The 16,139-nt window shown below is 41.8% G+C and overlaps 1 protein-coding gene across 6 annotated transcripts in view; it reads right to left on the bottom strand.

Annotated features, from left to right (window-relative positions):
- NAXD (NAD(P)HX dehydratase) overlaps window positions 1-16,139 on the bottom strand; it is a 50,167-nt gene that overhangs the window by 4,746 nt on the left and 29,282 nt on the right. For 5 of the 6 annotated variants that reach the window (XR_014880830.1, XM_085215514.1, XM_085215515.1 and 2 more), the window contains exons 8-10: window positions 8,080-8,130; window positions 7,895-7,999; window positions 7,417-7,537 (exon numbers count right to left, since the gene is read on the bottom strand). Coding sequence is in view for 4 of the 6 variants with exons in the window: in XM_085215514.1 (XP_085071640.1) it covers window positions 7,417-7,537; window positions 7,895-7,999; window positions 8,080-8,130 (277 nt within the window). In the remaining 2 variants the exon portion in view is untranslated. Of the gene's footprint in view, window positions 1-4,290; window positions 4,411-7,416; window positions 7,538-7,894; window positions 8,000-8,079; window positions 8,131-16,139 lie in introns of all 6 variants that reach the window. The other variant, XR_014880831.1, reaches the window with a different exon arrangement.

Here is a 16,139-nt window from a genome sequence, read left to right as displayed (position 1 = left end):
TGGACCTTGCTGTTTCCATTCCACTCAGCCTGCAGAGAACGCTGCCGCCCAGCAGTTCAGTGCTTCATGTTTCCATACACCACCAATGCTGCCTTATATGCACACACACCCCACAGAGGCCCAGATCTCCCCATTGCATGAGTGCAACTCTGCAGAGCCTCAGCACTTCAGGATTTACACCAATAAACCAAGGTGTTTTACAAGGAGCAAGTGCAAAACGGAACTCAATTCTGAAGCCGCCTGTGCACATCAGAAAGCAAGTTTACTGTAAACAGCCTTTTCTTTAGCCTTTGTAGAAATCAAAGGCAAAAAGAGATCTCTGCCAGTCAGCAGTGTCCTGAGAGTCCACGCATGTCTCTGTCAGCAGTGTCGCTGTGGGTAGGCTCTGTCACATAGCAGCTGCTGCCTTTCTGGTTTTGATACACCAAGGTCCTTGGTCAAACTGATCTCTGTGGAGCTTTAACTATGAGGGACATGCAGATGGTTTCACAGATTGTAAGACCCTTGCTCTCCACTCTCAGCAAGTCCAAAAGTAGGAAGCCAGTTATTAGCATACTCCTGGGCAAGCAAGGCACACAAGGCAGCACGAAGCAAGGCACTGCTTGTGCCAACAGCTTTTCCCTTGGGATTCTCCAAGGTGTGTGACAGAGCAGCTCAGTAGTTTTAAAGGGATTACCATTCGTATTTTTTAGAGTAACCGTGTTCTTTCAGATAATGGGAAAAATCTGTGCACAAATCGAAGGCCTTGCAGGTAAGCCTTAAATAACAAGATTAAAAAAAACCTACTTAACACAAGCAAACCCTTTCCAGTTCATTTGCATAGTTCATTTCTTTGTTACTCAGTGCAGCAGAGAATTGTACGTCGCTTCCACTGCCTCCCAACTCTTCCAGCAGTAATTGCTGGGCTCACAAGGCTGGGCAGCTGTGCGTTTTTGCTGCCACTGGGAGGGCAAAGATTCATTAGTCACCACCAACACGGCAGACAGCACTTAATTTTCCCAATTGCTCTTCTCCCTCCCTTCCCCCAGCCCCAAATTAAGATTCCGGAGGTGTTTCTCAGTGAGCAGTAGTTAATGTCAAATTTCACAAGTGCAATACTCTTCTGAGGGTGGTATTTGAAAAACGTATGCCCTCTTAGGTGGATTTTTTTTTTTTTTTTTTTAAATACAGTGCTTTGGAGAAATTACCTCTAATTCTGTTACTTTGAAGATGGTATCTCACAGGATTTTCACTTTGAGGTCTTGAACTCCTGGCAGGAGGCAGGATGGAAATCCTCTGTTCAAAAGCTTTGAGGCCTTCTGACTGACAGCTGAGCACAAGCCCCTGCTTATTAGCTGTATGTCACCATCTGCCACTATTCTGCAGCCCCACAACCTTACAGTCAGTTTTGAGCTGTGCAGGGAAGTAAGATCTCCTCAAACTAGGCCAATTATAATACCCCACTAGAAAAAAAAAAACGTGCTCTTTTGTTTGCAAGTCTCAAATATGTGCAGAGTACCTCACAGGCAGCAACAAAGGCAGACCTTTGTACTCTGCACAGAGATGGTGGAAAACAAATCCAAGCAATAGCTTCAAAGAAGCAGAATTACAGGAAATTCACTGAATGAGGGGGAAAGGTATAACGCCCGGCCAGTTCTCGCACAGAGGCTCCATTCCTCAAAGAACATCTCTAAATAAAAGGATGACGAACATTACAACAGGCAGTGTGAAAAGGAATGAAAAGCTCCTCCGAACAACAGTCGCTGTTGAGAGCTTTTAAAACAAAAGAAGGAATCCCACAGCAGCGTTGCGACAGCCTGGCGTGCTGCCCAACCCGCACAGGACAAAGTCTCCCAGATGCTTTTCCCAACCTTCTCCTACGACAATAAGAACACGCTGCTGCCTTCCCCACCCCTGCCAAGCCAACACCCCGACTGAACGTGCCCCACTGCCTGCACGGAGCAGCTCTTCAGCCACCACGCGGGTGCCCTCCTGACACCGCCGCCCCGAGCGGTGCCAACTGGTGGTGATACTACCTGAGCTCTGTTAGATCACAGCATCAAGGAGTGGTGTGGGTTGGAAGGGAGCTTTAAGATCACCTAGTTCCAACCCTGCTGCTGTAGGCAGGGACACCTCTCACTAGACGAGGCTGCTCAAAGCCCCATCCAGCCTGGACGGACACGAGTGGACGAGGTAAACAGAGAAACAAGACCTTCAGAGGCAAAAACAGGCAGCTGATGCCAGCTGGATCGAGGTGCCCCGCTCTGTTTTTTAACAGTTCCTGGCAACCAGATCTGATGTCACTATTTCACAGGGTGATGAACTGAAAAACTAACTCACTATAATTAATGGCAGACTTGTAATGAAAACCAATTTATGCCAGGCAACCTTCCGAAAAAAAAAAAATAATCCTATGGAGCACACAGACTTGTAGTAAGCAGCTGAAGTAAAAATGCTGTAACTGAAAAAATCGCTGAATGAAATAAGGCAAGAAAGATCTACTAAGGTCAGAACAACCACTGCCCTGTTACAACAATTTCAACACCATTTCAGCAATTAAACAGCACGTAAACATTGCCAGAGCTGTATGCAGCAAATACAACACCCTGGCACACAGAGTCACACACAGGTTTCTTGCTTACAGAAGTCCATTAAAACAATCTGTAACAACAGGAAGAAGAAATGAAGGCTGTCACACTGCCAGAATATTGGAAAGTAGAAATTCACAAGCTTTACATACTCAACAATTCAATATTGAGCCCCACATTTCCTGGATAACTATGGGCAAGTTTTTTAGTGGCTCTCTGCCCAACATATCAGGCCATAGAATAAGTTACCATCAGTCCCTTCTCAGCATGCCTTAAAGATAAGATAAACATTAGCATTTGGGGAAGCATTCAGACCATGACCTCACGCTACCCTTTATCTCTACCAGCAAGCGTTGAGCCAGAGGAACTCACAGCCCAAACTGCACAGACAGGTCAAAACCCAAAAGCATGACACATTTATTGCTATTCTATGTTTAATTCAAAACACAACAATGAACAAACAAACAAACAAACAGTCTGTGATGTAAATGAAAATAGCTGTCATGACAGTTTAAAAAAAAAACAACTAGAACTTAGCAGCTTTGCTGATATCAAGCACTGGGAGCTGACTAGGAAGCACGAATTTTGATAGAGCTATCTATAAACAGGCAGCTTCTAATTCCCTCCAGGGATGGGGCACCCACAGCATCTCCACAATGCCAGCACCTCACCACCCTCTGAGCAAAATATTTCTTCCTATCAGCTAAACTAAAACTCCCTTCTTCTAGTTCAAAGCCATTCCTCCTTATCCTATCACTATCAGACCATGCAAAAGTTGGTCCCCCCCCCTCCTGCTTGTAAGCTCCCTTAAACCCCTCAACTGATGTGGAAAAATGTAAGTTGGCTTTTATATAAAGGGTGCTTATACTTTTATATTCACTAATCACGCTTCTAAAACTTAGCTAGGTCCTTGAGTGTGAGATATTAGGTAATACAGGTAATGTAAGTTAAAAGAAAACAAATTTTGTATTTCTTTCCTTGGATGGGTGCAGGAGCCAGGGGATGGATGCTGTAATAGACGAGTAATGACAGGGAGACAACAGGCTGAGCTGTGCATGTAGTTGACAACAGAGTGGGACCGTGGATGGTAACCAAAAGCTCTGTTTTGCCTGGACTGCAGAAGCAGGAGTGGAGTTGAAGGCAGTGCCTTTCAGTTACAATCTAGGCAGAATCTACAGGACAGCTGGATACCATAACAGCTTTTAGCTAAGCAAGCCAGAGACTGACAGGCACCAAATAGCTTCTTTTCTAGCCATGTATGGAATAAATAGCAGAAACTCTTAAGTACTTTTTGGGGATTCGGGGCAAGAGATGTTTTTTACCCCGTATCAGTAAACCTTACTCCCTTTCACATGCTCTGCTCTTCTTGTCCATGCAGTTGGGCAACAGGAGAGAAATGTTTTGTTACTGGCTCCAGGTAGGAGAAGACAAGAAGCAGCAACTGGCTGGTTACCATGAGTTCTGCTTTGGGAAAGGAGGAGAGCACAAACACAGGTGCTGGCAAAAGTATAGGACAAACTCAGCATTAAATCAAAATGAAACAAAAACTAAAAACCCCAAACAATCAGCAAAATAAACTCTCTACTTCAAGGACCCAGCCAAATTTTAAACTTGCTAGGAACTAAGATGGGTATAACCACACTTTATTATTGACCAGTTCTCCAGTGAATAATAAAAAGAAAGCCTTAGAGAGCTGTGCCATAGTGAATAAAAGCTGACTTACCTTTTCCCCATAGGCTGAGTACTCATTCCTACCCTGGTCAGTGATGGCACTGATATCACCTACTAAGAGCATGGTGAAGCTCATCTTTGTAGAGCAGGGAATCAACAAGTGTAGACCAAGCTATAACGTGAAATTGCAAAAGGAAAGAGAAAAAGAGTATATAAAACTTAATTTAAAATCTTGCCAATTACGTTTACAGGGCAGTTGGCAGCTCATAACTGAAACTGAGACATTTTAGGAGAGCCTCATTTGTAGTGGAGGATCGTTACTGATTTCACAGAGGCCACGTATGTGATTCAGTTCTGATTTTAAGGCTTCAAAGAACCACTTGAATCATCTGATGGGATTTGTATAAAACAACCTTAAAGGTGTCCTGACATTTTACAGTTTGGGAATCTATCAGCATTCTTGGTATGTTATTCTCATAGCTAATTTCTTTGACTCTTAATAAAATCTGCCTTACTCGTGATGTGAGTTTGTTTAAACTTCAGCTTCCAATCAGAGCTTATTGTGCTGGTTTGTTCTGATTACAGTTATCTGCTAACAGCAACCCCTCACCAACAACGCCTGTACTTCCAGCCCACTATCAAAGCACTTTATGACACAAGTAAATTGTCAAATGTATTTCCTACAGGCACATGAATAAAAAGTACACTGAAAAAAACCCACTACAATCAGACCTAAGCTAAAAAGTATTCATCAAGCCATTGTTTTCCCTGCTGCAAAGCCCTGTATTCTCAAAAAGCTTTCTTTCCACACCAGCCAAGCACTGCACACCACACTACTTACCTACATGGCTAAGTTTGCAATTTCTACTTTTTCTGGAGAGCAGTGACACTTAACTCTTCAGAAAGTATGCATGCATTATCTGCTCAAAGGAGAACATTTAAAAGTGATGCTAGACGTCAGTATTGCTGCGCTAGGCACAGGAGCTCAAGCAGGAAAGGCCTAAAAACAGATAAGGCTAAAGCATGATAGACAGATGATGATATGAAAAATAAAAGGCAAAAGGAGAACACAGATGTTTTCATAATATTTGGTTGTGCTCAGGGGACACTGCCTGATCCAGTGATCTGCATTTCCCCCACGCTGGAAACATCAAGTATGTTGCCTCAGCTGAAAAATAACGACATCGGATCAAAAGGACAGACAGATGAAAAAAGCAGTAAGTTAAGAATGAAAAACCTGGGAGAGAATTGAAGGTCAGCGACACAACAGCATGCTCTGTGCTGCATTGGAGGAGCCCTTCAGAAGTTGACCAACGGTGTTTCTCAGACCCAGAGAACGTTATTGTTAAAAGGAAGCTGAAGCCTTTTCTGCAAAATTCTCAGGAGCTCTTTACCAGCAACACAAAACCTGAACACAGTGTTTGTAGTAGACACTATAATCTGTATTAAACTTGACAACTGCTTTCTCCTGGCTCAGTAATGCTACCTGTAATGTCTGCAATTCAGGAGAGAGAAAGCCATCAATCATATAACCAATGTAAGAACAGGAACACGGCCTATAGCTATATCAACAATTGCTACAAAGGCACAGAGTTGTTTTTATTTCCAATTAAAAAGCTGCTTTGCTAAAAGAAATAAAATCAGAATGTTAGACAAAGGAAAAGGCGGGGGGAAAAATAACAGTGAAAGCCCCAAAAACACATGAGGAAGACACCAGATTTGTGCCATCCTGACCATTCAAAATTGAAATTGCAGACTTTTAGTTGCTTCCTCCCTTGTTTGAACCTTGCACGACAAGAGACAACAGATACTGAGTGTCTCCTCTCTCCAGCAAGCACTGAGAACATACTTCTCTTGAGAAGAGCAACTCAAAAGAACAGAGATACACGAGGCAATGTGCTCAGTCAAAAGTGTCACCCAGTTTTCCCAACATTCCTCACAAAAGCAACAAGCCTGCACAAAAATAACATGGTTGACAGAAAAACCACAGGAAGAAGATTTGCTACAGTCCTCTAAAGGCCTCTAACTGACGTAAACTGGAGCCATGGTATTTCTTCCTCTGGCATGGATCATTCTCCCTTAAGGATGGACTGATACTCCAAGGTTGCAAATCAAGCCTGCCGTTGGTACAAATATGACAGCAGATCTTATGTAAGGCAATTTGGGTGCTGCATGACCCAAAGTCCTTCACCACGCAGCCGTAACTGCACCGTTTCCAATCTCAGCTTGCTTCAGTCTGCTACAGTAGCTGTACTAATGGAGCTACGTGGAAAGTGGCTCTGCACAAACCAACTGTGGTACTACACGTGTTTTTCTGTTATAAAAGACTCCCATTGCTCCTAACAATAAAAAAAGATATGCAAAAATATTCTGAAAACATCAGTACTTATCAGAGTTCAGCATTTCAAGTAATTAGGGGCAGGGCTGCTGCTTGTTATGTATGTGAAATAATGCCATGGAGTCAAAATGGGATGAAGACACTCATGAATTCATTTTATACTTATCACAGCAAACAATCTTAACACAAGACAAGCAGCTAATTTTGTTAAGTATACTTAAACTATATTAGTAAGTGACAGTTTTAAAAAGTTGTAATGATGATCTAGAGCTAAATTAAAGAAAAGTTGTCAGGGCTAATACATAAATCATATAGGTACATGCTAATCTACAACCCCATGGAGGACAATAACAAGCAACTAAGCAGTCCATGAACCTCAAGGCATCTTCTTTTCAGACACATCAATACATGGTGTAACAACAGCATTATTCTGCATGGATTTAGCAGTGACACCTGCACTTAGACCATCTCAGTGAAGGACTTTTAAACAGCTTACAAAAATAATGAATGGGGGGTTGAAACTTGGTGATCCTTGGGGTCCCTTCCAACCCAAGCCATTCTGTGATTCTGTGAATGAGTTTCTTAATACGCATTTAGTATTAGACATTGGTTACAGCCATTTACATTCAAAATAAAATCAGCAACTTTTTTTCAGCAAGAAAATTGCCCTTTTTTAAAATACCAACTTACATAAGGCACCTAATGGTGATCTGCAAAGACAGCCTTTCCTCCCCCTTCTCAATTGTCAGAATACAGCCAACCAGTTAGTATACAGTCAGCCACTGGACTTCAACTGAAAACAAACAAATCACATTGCTAAGAGCAAAAGATTTCACTTACCTTTCTCTCCATCTGAAATAAGATCTCGTTCTCCCTTTTGAACAACTGTCAAATTCCCCAAGGCTTGGCTGAGTCTTAAAACACATCCATGATGGTCACTACTGTCTACGGGGTCTCTAAGCTATAACACAAGAATTCCACACACAGTACGTATTTTATTACTAGAACAAAACATTCTAACACATGCTACTGTAGCATGTGGGGGGAAAAGAAAAAGCATCATCATCAGTCTTTCCAGGTATTTTTACTCTATACCCATTGCAGTGCCAGAAATACCTAAGAAAGGGTCTTCTGTAAAGGAGAGCTCTATTTAAGAATATGTATTGCTGAAGCAATTATGCCTCAGAATGAAAACCCAGACAATGCTTCTCTTGCATATAAGAGGCATCACGTGATGTTTAGCCCAGTAATAGGGCGTTTAAAGCCTACGAGACTAAACTTGTGTGTACTTAAGTATCAAAAAAGGGAAACAGCTCACCATGGCCTCATATAGTCTGCTAAACTCCATATAGTTTGGAGTAAGAATAGCTCGCTGGTACCCTTGAATAAGAGAAGGCTGCTGGGAAATTATCCACAGTCCATCCTGCAAGAAACAGGAAGAAAAACATTTTCTGAATAGATTCTTAAATCTCAAGCCACTGAATCAATCAAAAATATACTTACGGCATCGATAACGATAGGAATTCCTTTCAGTTTTGATTTTTCTATAATAGCCTGCAAAGAAAAATGCAGATAACTTTAAGGCACTTGCATTTTCTTCCTGTCTAAAAGGTAGGTGCTATACTGTAAGTCTGGCCACATAACATGCTTTTTCACAGTAAAATAAATTCTATTACGTTCTTTAAAGTAAAAGATGACATTTTCACATCCATTGGTAATTTTACAGTGGCATCATTCCCTCCCTAGTTCAAGCAGTGACAAGAAGGCTCCTACATACAATTGACACAGTGGTATTAATAAGCAAAGAAGAAAACAATGCCTAACTCACTCCTCTGATGTAGGAGACTCACGATGCCAACTTAAGTCACATATAGGAAATGTACATCTCCAAGTAACGAAGAAGAGAAAAATCCAAAGAAGTAACGTTAATTAATTAATTCCCAGGGTACTACATGTACCTCTGTTCTTACAGTCAAAATAAACACAGCCCACAATGCTTCCTGTAGATTACTGATGACGGAATGCACATATCCACATTCACTCCTACACGATTCTAATTTTTCCAGTTGCAGTAGCAATGTTTCCCTTCTGTTTTTAAATAGATGACCAGAACATAGCAGTGTGTTTCAAGCCAACATTACTTTTGCTCATTTGGGCACTGTTTTCATGTAAGCGTGAGACTGAAACACGACCCACTGCAACAAGCCTGAGGGCTTCTCTCAGTACACAGCTGCAGCTACATTAGGAGCCACTACAGATTATCAACCTCTCCATTACATGTACACACTTGCACAGTTCTCAGCTTGGGCTGCGTTTCACAGTCTACCACGTGTAATCCCCACCTGGGAAGCCACAGGTCCTCTTTTATATTCAGCTGCTTATATAACTCTGAATAGCAAATTTCATACAGCTCATACCATTCGGCTACTATAAAAATATTCAAATTTACAAATAAGTATATTCAGCAGCTGTGTGAGGAACATACTGAACACTAGGTAGCCTCTCTTTGAAAGATTTTAAAAAAAACCTATGAGATAAAAGAATCATGGAACGGCCTGGGCTGAAAAGGACCACAATGATCATCTAGTTTCAACCCCCCTGCCATGTGCAGAGTCTCCAACCACCAGACCAGGCTGCCCAGAGCCACATCCAGCCTGGCCTTGAATGCCTCCAGGAATGAGGCATCCACAACCTCCTTGGGCATTCAAGGTCAGGCTGGATTGGACTTTGAGCAACCTGGTCTAGTGGGTGGTGTCTCTGCCTATAGCAGGGGGCTGGAACTAGGTGATCTTTAAGATCTCTTCCAACTTAAACCATTCTATGATTCTATAATTCTTTATTCATTAAAATTATGTGCACACAGATGCGTACATTTCCATCACAGAAACTGTACTGCTTGGTGCCTGCTGTTTTAACTTAATTTAAATTACATTTGATTTGACTCAGTGGTTACAATAAGACAGTGCTGCGGATCTAGCACCCAGGTTCGTATTTTCTTCTGTATAAATGAATGTTACACATCCAGAAGTCCAATTACCTTTGAACTGTGCTAGGCTCTTCTTAGTAGATATCATATAGCACTGAACTCCAAGAAATTAACAAGATAATATGTAAGAAGAAACATCCCCCAGAATTTTTGATGATATGAATACCATTCACTGCAACCTCGTTTTATAATCAGTTTTAATTAGAAATAATATTTTTTGTTCATTAGCAGCTTCCTCAAATTCCTTCAGTACACTTAAAATGATTAGTGCCCCACTTCTAATTAAGATGAATCCTCAATTTATTCTGGTTTCAGTACACCAATCTATCATGGCACTTCTTTTTCGAGGACAGAATAAATATTTCTCGTAACCAAGTCTGATGCAAGACATCACACCTCAGAAGTCAATATCTTTCCAAACAATTCTTTTAACTTTATTTTAATCAATCCAGTGAATTAATTTTGCCAAAGTGTTTTCTGTTTCTGAAACAATTAAGGTTTGGCTGTTGCTGTTAGTGTCTGGTCCCCCAGCTACTAGCTAGAATTTCTCTTTACACATACATACAACAACAGGTTAAATCAATGAATTCTCAAGGTCCACTGTTCACCTCAAGAATTTATGCTTAAGGGAAAAAAAAGGTGGAATTTACAAGCACAGGAGGTACGGGTAAATAGCTTCTGGAAGGCTAGGTAACTGGCACACCCCAGAGAAATAAGACATTTCTTTCTAATAACATTTTGAACTCCCACTTCTCTAACACGCTTTCCACAATCTAAGTGAGGCATTTGACCTCTGCTCTGAAGAAAAATTCCATCTTGTTAAGTAAAATCTACTGGCCAAACAACTTTTGTTGTGTACTGAGTCTCTGAGGTATCAATTTCTAATCTAACATTGAAACGATCTTTGTTTTCTCTTTCTACCTTTATAAAACAATAAGGGGATACAAAGTCCATTCCCTTATTTAGAAAGCTTTTTTTAATTCAAAAAAATAAAATAAATCCAAAAGTAATTATTTTCCTTTCTTCCTGTTCCATAAATCCAGACAGAAGCTGTCTGTTGACAGACACGGAACCTCACAGAGGAAGTTGTGGGGAGAAAAGGGATAATGTGGTAACCATAAAAATCAGAAATAAGAGAGCCCTCACAACATAATCACCTCCTGAAGGGCACAATATTCATTGGAGAACCTCTGCCTCTTATCGATTGCGGACAGGATTCATCTCACCTGCTGCCATTTAAAGGTCAAAAGGCTCAGAACAGGAGTGCATCTGGCTTAGGCACTGCATTTAGGGTGGCATGGATCACCTGCAGATGTATCTGTCCCTCCTCAGTTCTCATAGAGAGAGCAGAGAAAACTTAACTACTGTATTTTCAGGAATCAAGAATTAGGTGAGATGAACCCCCACCCCTCCTTTTAAACACTCTACTACTGCAAATACAGCATACAAGAGTTATTTTAATAAGAGGTGCTTACAGCAACAATGGCTACATCCTCTATAGGGAATGTTTTACTTCTGGAAGCAGAAAAATGAATTTTCATCTGAAAATGCACCTCCATGTTCAGCATGAGCTTTCCTGTGTATTTAGAAGAACCTTCATTGTGATTGTATAATAAATACAGCTCAGGATAACTTCACTTTCACACCAAAATCTATTTAATGTTGTCTAGTAGGACTCCTCCTACGAGCAAGAACTAGCTGCTCACTACTGTCCCAAGCAATAATCACATGGGAAAGGACTTAGAATATTGCTAATTAAAACAACTAAGAAATTTTGCTAATAAAACACCCAAATTCCAAAGTTAAAGTAGGTTTGCACACAATTAAACGCCAGCACATACAGTTATCAATGATGAAACTAAACATTGCCTTTTGAAATGACCCGAGATTCACACACCCCCTGAAGGTGCTGTAAGGGACAACCTTCCACAAGGTTATCATTTGCTAGTGGCCAGAAATACCTGACATTTAGGAATGCCCAAAATAGTGTCCTTTGGTGAGTACAATTTTTAGTGGAGGTCCTAAAAGGAAGGGAACCAGAGAGGATAAAATTAACCTGAATTTACTCCCACTCTACTCCTGAAACACACAATTCCCTGAAAAATCTTTCTCCTGTGACTGGCCATCTGGGACCTGTATGCCAGCAACCTACTCAGTAAGAACTGAGAAACAAGCTGTATCACAGTAGGAGCCAGTGCTCTGTCTGGATAAAGGTAACCCTTCACTGTAATTGGGAAAAGTTACAGAGTAAGGGCAAAGAATCTCCATGTTTATTCCCTGAAATGCAATGCATTAATTTCAATAGAAATCTCTATTTTCTGTTCCAGCTTTCAAATGGCAATTATAAAATAGATTGCCAAAGCCAACTTTCAATTCTTTGTTGAAAGAAACAGAACAAGGGGAAACGGTTTTAGGCTGGAAGATGGTAGATTTAAACTAGATATTAGGAAGAAATTCTTTACTGTGAGGGTGGTAACACACTGGAACAGGTTGCCCAGAGAGGCTGTGGATGCCTCCACCTTGGAGGTGTTCAATGCCAGGCTGGATGGAGCTTTGAGCAACCTGGTCTAATGGGAGGTTTCCCTTGCCTATAGCAGGGGATTGGAACTAGGTGATCTTAAATGTCTCTTCCAACTCAAATCATTCCATGCTTCTATGAAAACCAGAACCAAAAATACATGAAATCAAGATCATCCATGCTGGAAAGGACCTGACGAGAAAGAAGTTTGGAGAAACAAATGGGCAGGATACTACTGAAAGAAGGTAAAAAATGCAAAAAACCCACCCCTCTGAATGGTTTATCCAGCCTACAGCCTGTGATCTTTGCCTTGAAACACGATGGTCACCAATGCCCCAGTAACAGAGACATGCAGGACTCTTGCACAGATTCACCATTCTAATCGAAAAAAGGGAGTGGACTGATATGAATGAGTATAAAACACTGTCTGCAAGAAACAAGAACTAGGAGCAGAATGGAGGGAACATTTCCATTCCCTCCATGGAGAAGGAATGGACTGCTGTGGAGCTCCTGGGTACAACTGGAGGATCAGACAACCAAGGAAGTCTTCACAGAGCATGAATCCTAAGGCGCAAGGAACAGACACCAGGCAGCATGCTCAAGGGAACATCCACAGCTTCTTAAAGCCAGTCAGAACTCCTCCCATCTATTGCATGGAACAGCAATTGCACACGTATTCTGTTTACTCTGCCTTTGTTCAACAGTATACAACCTGGCCCTCAATGGGATCTCAGAAAAGGCCATTGCGTAAAGTTCTGCCCACATCTGACTTAAGTGTACTTTTCAGCTTTTTAAATTAGATGTGCATGGGCAGAAAGAATATCTGCAATGATATTTGAAATATTATTAGTAGTAAACTTGTGGTTTTCCTGATGAACTGGTTTAACTACATAATAACCTCGGCATTCAGTATTTGAAAGGGAAAAATAAGGAAATTGGAGTCAATGATTTCAATAAAAGATTGAAACTTAATGAAACAAACAGAAAGCTACTGTAGCAGCATATGAAACAGCAACATTTATCTCACAATAGTAATTAATTTTCTCTAAAGATACATCACACTCTCATCGTTTTACCTTGCAAAGGAAAGATACTATGGGCAAGGTTTCCTTTACTGACATCAGCAATAAACAATGCATTTCCTAGGTCCCTTAAAAAGAGCCATGTCCCAGACCATTCTTGGCAAAATACCTTAACCTGTGTGTTTGAAGACAGTTCAAAACTCAGCATACCATAATACTGGATAGCACTGACCACAAAATCATTCCAACACCCCAGTAAGCAGTATAGCCTTGCTATAATCTCTATAAAAAGTGCCTTCTACCTCAATCTGAAAATGCCAAGTATGCAACTCAATTTTCTGCTAGATATTCCAAAGTAAAGACAAAATATCTTCAGTGGGCTACTGAGCAGGTGAGGTCCTTTAAACAACAGGTTGCATGTCTACAACTTGCCAGTAACCAGACTTCTGTGAATAATGTCTTCACTTATCCAAATAGGTAACTGCCAGTTTCCCTTGGCACCTGGGCACAATGTACCTTGTGACCGAGTCTATGTCCATGTACCTGGAACTCCAGTCAGCTGAGGCCTGAGAAATTCATCAGCATTACAGAATTATTTGAGTTGGATGGGACCTTTAAAGCTCATCTAATCCAACTCCCCTGCAATGAACAAGGGCATCTACACACCCACAGCTCAATCAGAGCCCTGCCCAGCCTGACCTTGGATGTCTCCAAGGATGGGGCATCCACATTTCTGGGCAACCTGTTCCAGTGCCTCACCAACCTTACTGTAATAAACCTTTTTCTCCAATCCAGTTTAAACATCCTTTCTTTTAGTTGGAAACCATTTTCTCTCGCCCTATCACCCTGCTAAAGAGTCCCCTCTTCTTATAGCCCCCTTCTAGATACTGAAAGGCAATTATCAGGTCTCCCTGGAGCCTTCTCCAGCCTGAGCAGCCCCAGCTCTCTCAGCCTGTCCTCGTAGGGGAGATGTTCCATTCCACAGATCATTTCTGTGGCCCTCCTCTGGATGTGCTCCAACAGGTCTGTGTCTTTCCTGTGCTGAGGACTCTGCATCCAGATGCAGTACTCCGGTGAGGCCTCATCAGCACGGAGTAGAGGAGGAGGATCACCTCCCTTATCCTGCTGCCTATGCTTCTTTTGTATATGGCTGGCTTTCTGGGCCGTGAGGGCACATTGCTGGCTTGTGTCCAGCTTGCCATCCACTAGTATCCCTAAGTCCTTTTCAGCAGGGCTGTGCTCTATCCTCACATCCCCCAGCTTGCACTGATTTGGGGAGTGGGGGTGAGTTCCCACAATCCAGGTGCAAGACCTTGCACTTGGATTTGTTGAACCTCATGAAGTTCTCCTCAGCCCACTGCTCAAGCCTGTGTAGGTCTCTCTGGATGGCATCCCATCCCTCAGGCATGTCGACTGCACCGCACAGCTTGGTGTCATCTAGGATCTTGCTGTACTCAATTCCCACTGTCGATGTCATTGATGAAAATATTAAAGAGCATTGGTCCCAGTACTGACCCGAGGGTCAGTTATCCTACCCTGCAGTCCTCTGGCAGGGTAATCAAAGAGGCTGACAGGATCGTTCTCTAAAAGCACAGATACTAGTTCAGAAATATTGGTGACACCGAGGTGACTGACATTACAGTTTAGCTCCAGCGTTCAGCACGTGCTACTAACCTAAAAACACTGGGCTGACCTGGACTTTCGTCTGACTAAGCTGGAGTAGCCAGACTCGAGGCAGCACACTCCCTAGCACACTGCATACCAGCTCCTACAGATGGCCACTAAAACCCCTAGGAAGTAGTTCGGTGTTCCTTGCTTTGAGCCTGCAAAAATGCAGAGTTAGCATGGACTCAGCTTCATAGAGGTCAGCAGGCAGCTCTGTGGCAGAGATGCTTGGAAAACGGGCTTAGCAAGCATAAGTTTGTCGTCTTGCACAGCTTGAGGCAGGCAAATATTCCAAGTCCAGGCTGTGCTCAAGGCTACAGCCACAGTTGCTGGGGATGGCGGGGTGGGCAGGGAAAGGAACATCCCTAAACAGCATAGCTTTGTTACAGAAGGTTTAAAAAAAATGTGAAAACTGGAGTTCCACTGCTAGAGATTCTTTGCATTAGAGCCATCTTCCAAGTTAACTGCTTTTTTAAGCTACTGGTGGAAACATGCAGTTAACATCAAAAGGTCCTGCTCTGGTCTCTGTTAGTTCCCACACAGTAATCCAAGAACTCGCCCTCCTTCCAAAATTCAGCAATGTCAAAAGTCTTGCTTTGTGGGCAAGATTTATATATATCACCTGCCCAACTGCCTCAGTTTTACTTATATACTCCTGTATGCATAACTACAACTAGCTCATTAATCACTCCAAGATCTCGAACCTTACATATGAGACGATTAACTACTGACCACCACTCATACTACCTGAATGAAAGAAACATTTAACAGAGAAAAATATCCCTTCCCTGATGCAAATAGCATCTTTATTTCATACTTTATGTGGTATTCAATGTAACTGGGTCTTTTGTCTTTTAACTCTAGTGTCATGTGCTGGGCCCTTCTATCCAAAACCTCAGGTACACAGGAAAATATTTCATTTAAATCAGGCAGATGGTGAAAACAACTTTCTTAAAGAGTTACCCTGCTACCTCATCAAGTGCTTTGGGAAATGTTAAAAGCTGTTGTTCAAACTGACAGGACTGAAAGTGCTATAGATGGTAGTTACCAAAACAGTTCTGTTCTACATAAAGAGGAAAATAAGAAAGAATGATCTACTTGTACATTCTGTTTAAATTCAGAGCAGATCATTTGCTGACTTGGAGGAGGAACGACAGCTTAACATTTGCCTCAGTCATATGCTAAATTTTAAAAGCAACGTAATTGAAAATAATATCTGAACAGGAGCAGCAACAGTTTCTTGCTGAATACTGCTCAGAAAGAGGTGAGAAGGCATTCAATGCCAACATTTTTCTTACGAACACCTCAAGCTTCAAAATCAAGTTAGACAACAGTATATGCCTGCACACAGAAAGCAAATAAACATCCCACT

The sequence above is a fragment of the Meleagris gallopavo genome, chromosome 1, assembly GCF_905368555.1.
Source record: "Meleagris gallopavo chromosome 1, MGAL_WU_HG_1.1, whole genome shotgun sequence".
Lineage (NCBI taxonomy): Eukaryota > Metazoa > Chordata > Aves > Galliformes > Phasianidae > Meleagris > Meleagris gallopavo.
Note: the sequence above shows the minus strand (reverse complement) of the source record. Positions and strands in the feature narration are given on the sequence as shown.